We start from the raw sequence: 15457 nt of genomic DNA, 5'->3' as shown, positions 1-15457 counted from the left end.
GTGCTTGGTGTGTGGTGAAAAGCTATCCAACAGTGCTGTGGTCCCAAGTAAGCTAAACGCCATCTCCAAACGAAACACCCTTCGATTCAAAACAAGAATGCGGACTATTTTGTTCGCCTGCGTGAACACACGGAGAAACAGGCAACTTTCATTAGAAGAACCACAAAGGTAAATGAGAGAGCCCTTAAAGCTAGCTACCACGTTGCTGAACTTGTAGCTAAATCAAAAAAGTCCCACACTGTGGCAGAGACATTAATACTTCCCGCCTGCAAAGCCGTTGTAAATGAGATGCTCGGACCTGAAGCGGCTAAAGAAATAGCCAAAGTCCCTCTCCTAGATAACACAATTTCCAGACGTATTGATGACATGTCTGCAGACAGTTACATTTTATCTCTCTTCAGCCTTCACTGAATGACTTACCTGGGTTAGGGACCCTGATAGCTCAGCATCAGTTGTTGGAAAGGACATGTCTTTCCAGGAGCAGGAGGAAATAACTGAACTGAGACAAAATCGTGGTTTAAAGCTAAGCTTTGCTGATCTACCTTTGGACAGTTTTTGCTTGGCTACTGCCAAGGAGTTCCCCATTCTGGCAAACAAAGCTATTTTGACATTGCTCACATTTTCCACGACATATCTGTGGTAGGTGAGCTTTTCAAGCCTGACTGCTATAAAAACAGAAAACAGAGAGAGACTGAGAGCTGTTGAGGAAGAGCTTCGTGTGTGTCTTTCTTTGATTCCCGCCAAGATATCAGCTCTGTGTTCATCCAAACAGGCCCAGGTTTCACACTGAGAGAGTAGAAATATGAAAGATTATAAAAGACTTTTTTCTTTGTGTTTATATGATTCCTATTCAAGACACTTTGACGAGAATGACTTCATGTTGTTAATATAGGCTGCATAGTTTCAGTTTTTAACATTTTCGGCTGGTGGTGTGCCTCATGATTTTTTTTTCAATGAAATAAATGTACCTTGGCTCAAAAAAGGTTGAAAAACACTGGACTAAAGGATTAATCAATAAATCAAAAAAACCTAAATGTTACATTAATAACAAAGATGTTCTTAGTTGCAGTCTGACATGCATGTGAATCTGTATGTGAGTGTGTGTGCACGTCTCTCCTTGTCTGTAAATGTGTGTATCATTAGAACATGTAATCGCCTGTGTGCATAAAAGTGTGTTTGAATTGCTGGGTCATGTGTGCGTGTCGAGTGTGCATGCATCTACTGTGTGTATGTGTGCGTGCGTGCACATTAGCTGTATACACGTACAGCCTGTGTTTTTGTTTATGTGTATTTATGTTCCAGGGAAGGCAGACAGCCCACAGGGTTTAGAGCACTTCACTGTGGTTTCATTACTCTGTTCTAATCATAGCCAACGCCCATCATTTCTCATTCACCACTGGGCTTATTGGAGCCGAGCCAAGTCATAACTCCTCTGTTACAGTTCAAACATGAAATCACTCAGTGTACACAGAGGGCAGATTTTTTTAGGCTGAAATTCAAGATACTGTTGAGGCAAAGTTTCTTTGACAGGGAAATCTGAGGGATTTCTATCGTTGATGTTGAGAAGTGCTGGTTATACTAACAGCATAGCCATCACAAAGTTTTTCAGTTCACTCTAGTTTGAACGCAATGCAATTGAAACTGCAGTGGCATGGCACATTAACATTTCAAAGAGGTGACAGCCAGCACTTCATGATCATGTTTTACACTGCTAGTAACTATATATTTTTTCTCATCTCATATTTTTCATATTTTTTATTTTTCAGTCGATCAGTATGTGACATTTCACTTATGTGCTTATAAGTCATCAAACTTGGTTTGAAGTACAAAATGATATTCATCACGCTCTCTTTAGGTGGTATTTATTTAAAAGAGGAGGCTTTATTTGACATTGAATTATAACCTGCAGGTTATTTTCACAAACTGCAGTTTCTTCAAAACAGAGATAAATGCCATTTTTATAAATTGTTAATACAAAGACCAAAAATATATGGGAATGTATTCGTTTTTGAAAACAAACTTAATTAAACATCTTTCTTTACAGTATTTAAAGTGCTATTATTGTGTCATAACCTCCCTTATTCCTTTGTTTTACAGCTGGGACAACTTACATCTTCGGACGAGGCGGAGCCCTCATCACATATACCTGGCCACCCAATGACCGGCCGAGCACACGGGCAGACCGGCTGGCAGTGGGCTTCAGCACGCAGCTGAAGGAGGCCATTCTGGTCAGGGTAGAGAGCGCCAAGGGACTTGGAGATTACCTGGAACTGCACATAGTAAGATATCCTCCCTTCTGGCTATTGGGGTGGGGGTGGATTTGATGGAGGAATGGGAAAGTACTCTACACTAAATTTGGTCAGATGACGCACTGGGGAAAGCCCAGAAAGAAAAAGTAGGGATTGGGATGTATGTGCATGAGCTACTATCAGCCGCCAGGTGGAAAAGACAAGGAGGGTGATGAAGGATGCCAAGAGAGTGGGAGAGCACTTGGGGCGATTTAGACTTTTCACTGGTGAACAAGAAGCTGGAAGGAGGGAGGACGACAGGTGAATTAATGAAAGGAACAAGGAAAAGCAGGCTACATAAAGGAAGGATGTCAAAGTGGGATGAAGGATGGCCTGCACCAGGGGACTGAGCATAAACCAGGACCTACAGATAGTAAGAGGGAGGCTAAAGGTGAGAAGAGTAGAGTAACTGAGTCAGTGGATAGAGGCATTTTGTTTGCAGTAATTTCTTGGTTTTAAGGATAGGACTGTGAACAAGATGACATCATAAATGTTTCTTGACTTTGATATTCAAACAGAAACTAATTAGGTATTTGTGTTTTATGCTGGTTACAGATACCAGCTTGACAAATAACAACTTGATATTTATGCTTAGTCATGAACCTTTTGGATCTTTATGACCCTTAGTCATAAATTTTTGGGGTTTAAAGGATAATCCAATTTATGATGTAACTTGGGTCTTTCATAGTTTTGACCATCATTTCTATTAGTAATGATAACCCACTAAGGTTATTTCTGAGATCTGGGAACATGGTGATGATGTTATAAAGATCTGCAGGCTGATTATTTGTGTTTCTTGCCTTGTCTGTCAGACAGGTTTTAAACAAGCAACCCTTATTTGTAGGTAAAACTGAGAGTTAGTGCATCCAGATGTTGGTAATACTACCTCATTGCACAGGAAAACTGCATGTGCACAGAAACTAAGCCAAATACAGTGCTGTAGGTCAAAGGGAATAAAGTCAGTCTGTTAAGTGTGATGGATGCTTACAGTAGACAGTCATTTTACTATTAGGGTTTTTTGTTTGTTTTTTCTGCTCTCAAATTAGGCTTGGCTAAGATGGGGGTGTGTTTAAAACTGCCTCGTCAGACATAAAGTTCTTGCCAAGTTCCCCTTTCTTTACAATTAACTTGGTGAGTACAGTGCCATAGAAATGAAGGTCAAAAAAGACCTAAGTTGTAATAAAGCAGAATTATCCTTCAAGGTTGGACTGGAGTTCAGATGTACTGAGAAGTATGAAGACAGACAGTATGTAATAATTAGTAATATCAGGTTTTATTCAGGTTTGGCTCACGTTAAGCTCTGTCCCTTTTATGCAGGATAATGTATGGTTCAAGCTTTTCTGGGTGTTAAGGAATCATCTTTGAATGGTATTTAGTTTTTTCGGCGTGTAGTACTTGCAATGTTCAGAGAGAGGCAGGGTGTGCAGAGTCCAGAAAATGACTACTCACCCAACAGCCTCTCTTTTTATCCCTTGTTAAACTAGTATTAGCCTCATCTCCGCTTTCATTGCTTTCATATGTTAGGCTTAAAGGTCATTTCAAACCACCTCTAATGATAACTTTAAATGGCAATTAAGGGACAGAGGGCATTTAAAAATGCATTTACACAGGCTCTAATTGTCTCGTTGACCCCATGCTTTCTCTACCCCAAATTACATTCAGAACTCATATTCATTTTAATGGGGGGTTTCTGTTAATTACTAACCACAACCACACCTGGTGACTGTGACCCACTCATGTTGCTGGAGTCACACAATTAAACACACACTGTACATAGTCAGGTCCACATCTACAGTGCTTTACTGTACCAGCTGGTGGATAAGATGTCCTGCTGTTCCTTTACACTCTCTTTAAGTACGCACTGATAAGACACTATCACTATTATCTACACTTATCTACACTCCGCCATCTGCACACCCGCGTCTGTCTGTGTGTGTGTGTGTGTGTGTGTGTGTGTGATCACACCACTCCAACATCCTCGTGACCCCAATTTGTTTGGGTTGCCCATGCCTGGAAACGACAGGAACATAGTTGACCCTGGGTCACTTCTCATCCAGCGCTCCGTAAACTGAGAGGGACAGAGGAAGGGATGATGGGGAAAGAGGGAGGGATAGGTGAAAGTGTAGAGGGGGAGAGGTCTGATGGATAAACCAAGGAGGTCAAGGCCAATTTGAATGCTCTTAACATCAGCGATAAATAGTGATAATGACTGTAATGATGAAAGATTACAGTTTTAAATGCAATGGACACAACAAATGATGCTGGAGTTGAAGTGATGATGTACCTTGCAAAGTTTAGATGCAGCAACTTTGAACTTTAAAGGGTCAATTTCTGTCATTTTTAGTAATATTTCTTCTTTTTGTTATATTCAGAGGGTTGTTTAGAGAGTCACATATGACTCAACCAATGGGCCATATACAGTAAATCTCAGTAGAATATCATAGAATAAATAATTGTAGTTGAACCACTTTCAACCAAAGTGGATTATGCTGGGTAACAAGACAGTTTCTGAGATATCGCTGTTGAATTTTTAAATGCAATTTCCAATGCTGCGAGCGTCACAAGATTCCATTTGCCTCTATTGTATTGAGGTGTTGCAAGAAATCTCGAAGGCAGATACTCTATCTCAAAACCTGGGGAAATGAAACCAAAACTATCTGCATGGCTAGATACCACCAGAGGTTGGTGAGATAACGTCTTTTTCTTTAATTTACGTGAACTGATCCTTTAACTTAGAGTTTTCGGTGAACCGTGATGCATTCATTTTTTTATTCTAAACTGAAGGAAAGGTTCCTTCTAGTTTATCTGTGCCTGTCGCTCACATTCCCTCATCAGTCATTTTTTTTGCCTGCTCCTCTCTCAGGTGCATATTCTCTATCTAACTTCTGTGTATTTCATTTACTCCCTCATTCCCCCATGTCTGGCCCATTCATTCTCTCTCTCTGCCTCCCTCTCACACACACATCAGTGCCTCTGACACACTAGCCCGGCTCCTCTGCTCCCATTGCAATTACATTTCATTTGCTGCCGTTCCTCCCGAGTCGCTCCCCTAAATGACTCTGTTCAGCCATGGTGGGTGTTTTGGTGCTGTTAATTATGCCCGTCTCTCTTTGAGGGGAGAAGTACAGGCAAATTAGACCTGAGAACCCAGGAGCCGTGGCCCCATATCATCCCACCTGATGGGGGCCTTACGGACCCAATCACACTATAAAATAGCTCAACGTTCAAACATTGATGGCGGTCTTGAGGTCCAATACCAGGGGCGTTATCCGTTAGCTCTGACTAGTGGTTCAAAAATTTCACTTTTTATTCCAGGTTAGCTTGTTCCATGGACTCTAATAGGATTCCAAAGGTTCTAAACCTGACTGACCAATTTGGAAGTGGACATGCACAATGCTAAGAAACTGTATTGGTTTGCTGTTGATGATTCCTGGATTTCTGCATTTTGAAAGCAGACAAACAACTAAATTCATGTTTTTACTCATGAAGCAATTGATTAATGTTAAGTTAAGGCCCTCCGTAGCCTGTTTCACTGAGTCAGAAGCCCACAGACCCATATCACAACCGTTTCTTTTCATTACAGCATATTACACATCGCTGATGGATATCGGTCTCTGTCTGTTTAACTAAAAATACTGGCAGTGGTGGGCACGGCTGATAATAATGTGCCACCAAGATGAGCATTATTCCTTATCACTCACAAACCACTCATCTCTTATACTATTACAGTATATTATTATATATTCGCTTCCTCCTTTATTGGCCTCCTCTTCTTTCATGCCACCTTCCTTTTCCATTTCTGTCTATTTACCTGACAGAGGGCAGGTCATCACTCACTACATCTTCCTGACAGCCTGTCATCAGGCCTGGGGGTATGAGATGTAATGTCCAGGTTGTGGGATAAGGTGCTTATACTGAATCTGCTGACTGTGGCTGGGTTTAAAAAGGACATACTATATCCCCACAAGACCTTGTTTCTTGCACTTCCCTAATTATTTACTGTGGGTGTGTCTGAAACTTTCCAGTTGACATTTTGAGAGTTCTAGATGAAAAAGCTTTGAAATTCATTATCTGGAAAATGCCATAGGAATGAATCATTGCAGAGCGGACTAAACATGACTGCACATATTGCTGTTGCAGTGCAGGATTGCTCATATGTCTATAAAGATTCTCTGTCATCCAGGTCAGGGAATATCAAGTAGTAATAAACCAAAAACAGCTGGATTCACTGCCTGGCCTTGAAGAAAATGTGCTGTTCATCCAGTAGACTTCATCATTTCTACTGACTGGTGGGAAGTTCCTCTGTATTTAATCACCCAGAGAAGTTAAATACCACAGAACTCCCCAAGAGTCAGTAGAACTAATTAAGCCTTTTGGATGAATGGTGAAACATTTTCAAGAATACTCACTAAGTCCAGTTGCCTTTTACTCACTGGGCCTAGATGAACATGTTGGTAGCTTGTAGCTCAATTGTAACCCCCAATGTCTGCATTAGTTTGAATTAGCAACCGTTTTTGCGGTACACAGTCACTGTTGTGGAGTTTTTGCGTCATTTGTCACATTGGTGTAACCAGCTATGAGCTGAGCTTGCTGCTCATTCAAACTATAGTTTCTTTATTTCATCCCAAACAACGTCGCTGTTGTTGCTGCCATACTTCCTTCAATGCAGAGACATTTTTGGAAGGTCATTCTCCTTGGAAGTCATTTTGGAAAAGTCCACTTTTCCAAAGTTACTTAGTTTTTCCTGGATCATTCAACCATACCCATTATTAAACCATAATGGAACTTGCTCAGGTGTCATTACATGACTTAAGTACAGGACCATGGTCAAGTCATAACAGAGAGTTGTATATGGGTGGGAGATCATATCTCCCGGTCCATAACTTTGATCCGATGCAGTTGATGGCCAGTTTTGGTCTGGTGTTCATAGAACACCATGACCAGGGACCTGCACATAGGTCACCTGATGACACCTGAACAAGTTCCATTTGCTAAACATGACTGTGAGATTGGTTCAAAAGCTCCAGGAAGAGCTTAGTAAGTGAGCAAATACCTTTGGTTTCACCACTCACAAGATGAATTCAATAGGAATAGATACAACTTTTATTACTCCAGTGAGCATTTCTGTTTTCTTAGATGTAATAGACAAGGTGTGCCCCAGTCCCCCCTATGTCTTTCACAGGATCTTAGCTCAATAGAAGTAAACATGGTCATTTGGGAGAGCAGAGCATCATTTTTTTTTCCAATATTCATGACTTTTCCCCCATCAAATTCAGGGAATGAAGCGTACAGACAGATATGGAAGTGGGCTGATAGCTAAATCTCCCGTCTGTGGCTGCTGGAAAAGTCAGATGTCCTTGCAAGACCTTGGAACCCAGTCATGAAAAGAAATGTTTTAATTTATATTTAAAAAAATAAGATTATTGTACCCAAAATCATTTTTTCTTGTTGGAATTTTCTGCCACATCACAATTTTATATCATTAACCAAAAAACAAATGTCATTTATATCAATTGAAGATTTCAAAATGATCTTTACTTTAAAGCACAACATACTGTATGTCCTGATCAACTGGAAGTTCTGTATGTAAGTATGCCAAAAACTGGGTCCAGGTGCAAGAATTCAAAGTCGCTGATCATGTGTAGCTGGTTGTGTACAGTTGAACATGTAGTTTTATGTTAGTGGTGAAATGTAAGAACTTCCAGAACAGGTGAACAATTAAATGATACTGTTTTTCAGTCAGTACACCAGTCAGTTGTAGAAAGGATACACACTCCTTCTGCCTCAGTCTTACCACACTGAGTGTAAAAGCTGCAGTTGTGTGTGTGTGGTGTCTGGTGTGATTTCCCGCAGTCATATCTCAATGCAAACAAAAGTACAACATTGTTTAGTTTTGTGCTGAGTTGATAGTCTCAGTCTGAGTGTGTCCATGTTTCCCTGTACACAAACATTGACAATTTGAAAACTGGGCATGCAAAAAGAAGGGCTTGTCTTTCTCCAGCTTCACGCTCTGCTGTCCTTGCTGCCTGGCTCAGGTGACAGCACCCAGCGTGGTAAACATAGGCACTGAGGAAAACACATTTTCTGAGACTTTCTTGCATTTTGCTTCCCTTGTCCAAAAGTATTCGTTGATCACAATATGGAGAAACTGGCTTGTGTAGGGAGGCCTCACAAAACGTAACTATCTTCAGCCTTATGACTCATCAGAAATGAATAGAACTTACCCTGCAGGTTCTTGAATCTGTGCAGAAATAATATTCCTTTCTTGAGACTGTTAAAATATGGAGTCTCATGTAGCTGTTTTCACTCAAAGAAAGAAGCACATATCAGTGCTGTTCTCTCAATGAGATATTCATAAACTTTCTAAATGGCCTGACAGATGGCTGAATAAAGTTGTAGCAGTTTAGTCGCACCTCTCAAACTAGGACTTGCACAATCTTTTTTAGTATTTTTTAGAGGTGTCTGTTTGTATTTATTGCTGTTCACACGGGCACCGCTCACATTTGGCAGTCATTATGTTTACAGCTGGCGAGTTGTCGCGCTAACTGCTCTGTGGGAAGTGTCTCATCTGCAGTTATGGGCCAGTGCACAGCGTGCAGCGGGCCTCCCCGAGTACCTCCATCACTGGCTGTCCGGTCCCTGCTCATAGCATTAAATAAGAGCTGCCTCTGATTACCAGTGAGGGAGCCATCCCTCACGACAAGTGTCTACTTTGAGCAGGGGCAGGGTTAGAGGCGGGAGGGGGGATAGCAAGAGGGACATGGCTATATTTTCTCCTCTTGACCCCACCCTTACCCCTCTCCCAGCATGTGACAAATGCTGATTGAGAGAGGAACAGAGGGACAGCGCACCCCGGTGTTCATGTTTCTGCACATAGGCTTTTTGTTGCCAACATCCCCACAGTCCAAATGTGAAGTGCAGCATCTGACTTCATTACCTTCACCATGATCTCTTTTCCTCTCACTGCTGGCTAGTGAGAGAAACTCTCCTCTTTTAGGGGGGGAGGGGATATACCATATGCCTTTTTTTTTTCATTTTTACTTTATAACGGCCACAGGTTATCTGTCAAGGGTTTAAGCCAGCGACTGTTTAATTATGGGTTGAAAAATATGATCTGACATGTGACGGCAGGCTGGGATAAGATGAGTGGCGAGGAGAGCAGGGTGGATGGAGAGCTTTCACAGTGCAGTGGGGAGCCGAGAGATGCTGGCGTCAGATAAAGGCAGATGGTGATGCGGATAAAACTGTCAGAGAGAGGCAGGGGCTTTTATCCTCTACTCCCCGCCCCCAGTAACACAGACACACACATATACACAGAGGGATATATGAGTGCATACACGCACACACATTTAGCGACACACAGTACACATGAACTCCTAACTAGCTGTCAGTGGCATGCACACAGAGTCACGCACTGCGCTCAGGTTCCAGTTAGCTGTCAGAGTTGCACACAAACACAATTGCAAGGACACCTTCACGTTCACTTACAAGACATATATGATTAACCTAGTTCACACTTTAATTCATGCACAGTCACAATTTACAAGGGCAGCCCTAAATATTCTCTGCTACACATTGTGTTTTAGTTATTTCCTTATTTATAACTCCCGCCTTTCCTTTCTTAAATGGATGTCACTTCTGCAACCTACCCTCCTTCATCTTGTCAGGGAAGAAAAAGCCAAACATGCAGGGAGGGGACGGAGGGATGAAGCATGGAGAACAATTGAGGGAGAAAGGGAGGCATTGCTTTGATGAATGCAGCTGCCTCGCAAAGGGGAGCGTGGGCCGCTGTTAGTAATGAGATCGGGTCCTGGTGGGTTTGGCAGGGTCTCTCTCCTCAGCCGGCGGGAGCTTGACAACATATCGATTAATCCTTCGCTTTCGCATCACTAATTAATTGTCCCTGTGGTTGGAGGGGCGGCAGGGTGTGAGCTGAAGGGGGGGCAGAGTCTAACTTAGAGCTTCATCATGGGTGGCTAACTTTGGATCGGCAAGGGGTTTAGGAGCTAGACCATCCTATGAAACCCACCTCCTTCTCTAGGATTGGTAGACCCCTGTCATAATTAACCATTCTTAATTAAAATCCATCCATGATCATTTGATTGGTGTTGCTTGTAGAGGGGAGTGCACAGCATGGGCTTAATTAACATCGCCTGAGAGGTCTTACACAATGCACATACCTCTTGCAACCCTTTGGATGACCACTTCAAAGCAGTGCCTCTGCTGTCATCTGTTTGGTCATTTGTCTTGATTTTTAGACGCAAAGTACTTCAAAGATCCAAGAAGTTACTCAGTACTGCTGAAACACACAGCGAGCATCACTGCACATGTGTGTGGACTTGTTCATTTGTTAGATGTTACTATAACTGGACTATTTGAGGGTCATTTATTCTGTCCGCTGTGCAACAACTGAAGGAATGAAAGGGTACATCCATACTGAATTACATAATTTTGAATCATTTCAAGCACATACTGTATTAAGCTTGTTGCACTTGGTCTCACAACAGCTAATTTGCCTTTGACAGCTGATGAAAGCACCCGCATTCACATCACTGATTGATGTGTGGTCAGACCTGCAATGGGATTAAAAACTTAAACGTATACAGAGACGGGCAATTGCAGCCAGATAATACAGTGTTGATTTACTGTTGAAGACAACGCACTCAGGAAGTGATGGATGACATTATTATTAAATGAAGATTGGTTGATCTGCACTGTACTGTAGCTAAAAGGACATCCATTTGGTTTTGTACACTTCAGCCTAAGTGAGTCTACAAAAAGGGAAGCATTACATTACACCGGACCTATTTGGCAGATGCTTTCGTCCCAAAACGACTTACACATTAGGAGCAATTTGGGGTTTAGTGCCATGCTTAAGGACATTACAACATGTGGACAGGAACTGGGGATTGAACCGCCAACCCACCCAGAAAACATTATCTAAAACCATCAGGACCAGCTGTTCTTTCTGGCTGATAGTTCAGTGGCTTACACTTACACATCTATGAAGACAGGTCAAAGTTCTACTGGCAAATAAAATGATAGCTTTTTATTCATTTGTTTGCTTTGCTATGTCTTAACCACTTAAAATATATGTTATACTGAAACTAACTAACTGATGATAAGTCCATAAAAAACCCAATCATTTTGTGGTCTCAACTATCTTTACTGCCTGTAGGTCACTGTACTTGAAACTCACCCTGGCTATGTATCCTGTAAGAGTAAAGTGGTGGATGGGCTTTCCAGATCAATAAGCTATTAGGGTCCAAGATAGCAGGCCTGTCTGCATGGCTTCAGTCTAGCCTTTAATAATCACCTGGGAAGGCAAAACTACCCTGTTTCTATTCTTTCTTGCCATTGTCTGCCATCTGCTTCCTTCCACTCATCTTCCACTGCACTCTGTCTACATAATTGTAGTGTTTACACAAGTGGTTCATCAGCTTAGTGCAGATGAGTACTGTATGACTGCACAACAAGATAACTACCTGCCTACTAGCAATCTAATATGAAGCGAGAGTTTTATTTTCATAATTTTCCACACAAATTATGTTATCAGCATTGTGATGCGTTGCACCGACGGTGTCGTCTTTGCTGCTTTTGTCGTTTTATTTAAGATTTAACGTGCAGCATTTCACATTCGCTGTGTGGTTTTTTTTTAATCTTCGAGATTAGGATTTAACTCAATGAGCCTGACATGTACGGGTTCACAATACGACTCTGTGAATCAGTTTGAAACCTACATATAAAAGAAAATGTATGTATAGCTGGTCCTCACAATCCCAGTAATCTGGAGAGAGAGCAGCATGTGGAATGAAATGAGGAGGGAGATGGAAAGAAGAGGGGAGGGTGGGAAGAAACGGATAGAGCAAGTAATAAGATGGAGAAGAAAAAATGAAAAGAGTGCATTTATCTTGTCCTTTTTGTATTTAGCGAGGTGCCCCGAGGAGAGGACCACTGCAAGGTCTTCTCCAAATGTCATCGCTGCACATCCGGCCCTCAGCTCCTGCTGGATGCACTTTATCCAGGCCTCCAGCCTCACTCACTGCTATAAGCACACGGCCAGCACAGACAGGACAACCTATTTAATTGAACACAACTCTAAACTCATCCGACACAACATAGCTAACATTACTCATTAGAAATCATACCTTCATTTGCATTCTGATTCATCTACACTTACAATTTCTGCTGCTGCTGTTAACGATTCTCTGTGACTAATCGACTCATTTTCTGTTTGAACGCTCAGGTGTCTGCACTATTCTGAATGGTCTCATTAAAACTTTTCTCTTCCATGATTAACTCATAACGCTGACACATGCATGAATTTCATAGTGGATACATCATCCTTAAACAAACATCGACTGCCTACAGTGCTTGTATACAAACTCCCAATTCTCATATCTAACACATTCCCCCAACTTTTGACTGTGTGTTATAATTCTCTACTGCAGTGGGTCTCAAAGTGGGTCCCCAGCAAAAAGGGGAATCATTTATTTTCACTACAATTCCATCCATAAGTAACACAATGACAGCATATATGACTACTTTGGTAATGGGTTTCATACACCTTCTGTAATAAAACATCTAAAAGCAAAAATCTTATCAGATGTGGGATCCTGGGACAAAATCTGATCAAATGGAGGTCCATTGTCTAATTTGTGTCAGTTTAGGGCTCCTTGACGTGAAAAAGTTTAAGAACCATTGCTCTATTGGGCATTATTCAAAGCTGCCTATTAGCATTTTATCTAATACTTTTTGGACTTTGGCTGACCCTTAAGTTTTCCCTCCTCTTTGATTCATCACTGCATCCATAATTCATCCTTGCCCTTTCCATAAAAGTTTGTCCATTGACTTTCTGTACTGTTTTAATAAAGCTTATGTCTTCTATTGATTGTAAAACTGCTATCAGTCCATGCCCCCCTTTAATATCTCAATCGACCACCAAATGAGCATCCTACATCACTTTTGGCCCACTTTCCTGGAGGATAAAAAAAAAAAATCTATCTCTTATTGCCCAAACACCATGAGTGTTGTATTGCATTGAGGAAAACCAACACAGTCAGACTTTTCTGTGTTTACTCCATGAAACTGCTTTGAACTTTTTCCACTCTATCTCATCCACTATCGTATAATGGTGGTCAGCTTAAAGCCCAAACACTGTTAGTGAATCTTTTCTCACCCTTACTGTGTGTACTTGCTGACTTTCTTGGAGAGGATGTTTCTACCATGAACATAGTCGAGCTAAAAGGAGAGACTGAAAGCAGAGTAGGAGAGAATGGACTTAAAGACTGAAAGAGGGAAAAAAGCAACAGAGCTGGAAAAAGATCGATGGACTGCAAGAGAATGTCTCGGAGGCCGAAAGAGGCAAAAAAAGATGTTTACATCTGCTCATCCATGCAGAGTGCACGTCTATGTTTCCAAGCCCTCGGTGATGTACTCAAGGCAGAAATGATAAATGCATCTTTTCTCAGTAGCCACTCTTAACTTGGCGAGTCCATCGACCATTCCACTGTGACAGACCAGAAAAACCAATTCATTATTCAGTGCTTTTGTTATTCTGAAAATGAACACCATTAAGAATGAATGTGTGGTGCCATCAGCATAAATTTAGTCAGAACCGAGAGTGAAACTCTTAAAAAGCAACTGGTGAAGATAAGAAGAAGACTTTTTCTTAAACTGTATTTCCTTTTTAGGAATGAAAGAGCTCTTAATAAGGGCCACAGCTGGTGTTCTGCAGTGAGTTAAATTTCATGCAGCGCACCTCTAAAGAGGAAAAAAAAGAGAGACAATCAGCCAGGGCAGGAACACAGCAGTGTCTGTGTCATGATGTTTCTCCATTTATCAAGTTCAGACTTGGTCACACCTTTCAGTCCCTCAGGTTGCTTCACTGATAAAGTCGGTGTACAAAAAGTGTTGTTAGATGCACTGTGTCAGCGTGTTAGTGGTCAGCGTGCAGAGTCTGCAGGCCAAGTATATTTAGTCTCCTTGCTGTAACTTGAGCAGTTGGTCTGTTGTCAATTAATTTCCATTGTTTGGAGAGGAAAGGAGATGCTGAATGAGAAATGACACAATTCTGATTTATTACATTTGGGGTCATATTTTGTAGTTTTGGCTATCATTTCTATGTTGTGATAACATTGTACTGAAACAAGTACTTGATGAGATCTGGAGTCAGCAGTCAGATGATCAGACAGATTATGATTAAGCCAATAGTTTAGCCAGGTTAATTAAAACCGAAAGCGAGTGCGTCAGAAATATTGGTAATAAAGTTGCATTATGCCATGTGGGAAGTTACCATAATTACCCGGTGCTGATGTGTAACTGTAATTCAACTTCCACATCAATTTCCACTGGGAAACTTGGATGATTGTGAACCTGCTGATATGTATCAGACTCAATAATATGGATGTGCCTGAGAAAGCAAACAAATATGGATAGCTCATACTTTCGGAGTCTGTCATACTGTCATACACAATTTAAATGGATATTGTCCTACAGTCAATGCACAGTGTTTTTTAACACTCACTGGACCGACTCGGCAATCATACAACTGTCTTGAATTTCCCAGTGACATGAATGACATGTAAACATGGCAATCTGCCTCATCTGTCATCCATTCTGTATGATGGGAATATTTAATATGTTGTCTCTTTTGCAAGAGAGACCTGTCCAAAATGGCAGCATATGGTAGATTACTGTACACAGTCACACAGAAATATTATATATGTATATATCTTAGTAAGGTGCTGGGCCACCATGTGCTGCCAGAACAGCTTCAACGCGCCTTGGCATTGATTCTATAAGTCTCTATCCCTCTGGTGTTCATCCCTCCAGGAGAGAGATGAACACCATTCTTCAAAAAGATATTCTCTCATTTGGTTTTTTGATGATGCTGGAGAGCACTGTCTAACACGTCAGTCCAAAATCTCCCATACGTGTTCAATTGGGTTGATATCTGGTGACTGTGAAGGACATAGCATATGATTCACATCACTTTCATAGTCATCGAACTATGCAGTGACTCCTCGTGCCCTATGGATAGGGTTATTGTAATCCTGGAAGAAACTCTCTCAGGATAGAAATATTTCATCATAGGATAAAGGTGATCACTCAGAGCAACTTTGTATTGATTTGCAGTGACCCTCACTGTAGGGGTCAAACATTCAGAC

General features: G+C 41.4%; 1 protein-coding gene across 4 annotated transcripts in view; it reads left to right on the top strand.

Annotated features, from left to right (window-relative positions):
- The window catches only part of nrxn2b (neurexin 2b), a 716836-nt gene that overhangs the window by 604118 nt on the left and 97261 nt on the right, over window positions 1–15457 (top strand). For all 4 annotated transcript variants that reach the window (XM_042400576.1, XM_042400577.1, XM_042400578.1 and 1 more), the window contains one exon: window positions 2098–2279. In XM_042400576.1, the coding sequence (XP_042256510.1) occupies window positions 2098–2279 (182 nt within the window). The remainder of the gene's footprint in view (window positions 1–2097; window positions 2280–15457) is intronic.

Source organism: Thunnus maccoyii, chromosome 22 (genome assembly GCF_910596095.1).
Source record: "Thunnus maccoyii chromosome 22, fThuMac1.1, whole genome shotgun sequence".
Lineage (NCBI taxonomy): Eukaryota > Metazoa > Chordata > Actinopteri > Scombriformes > Scombridae > Thunnus > Thunnus maccoyii.
This window is presented reverse-complemented; position numbering and strand designations above follow the sequence as displayed.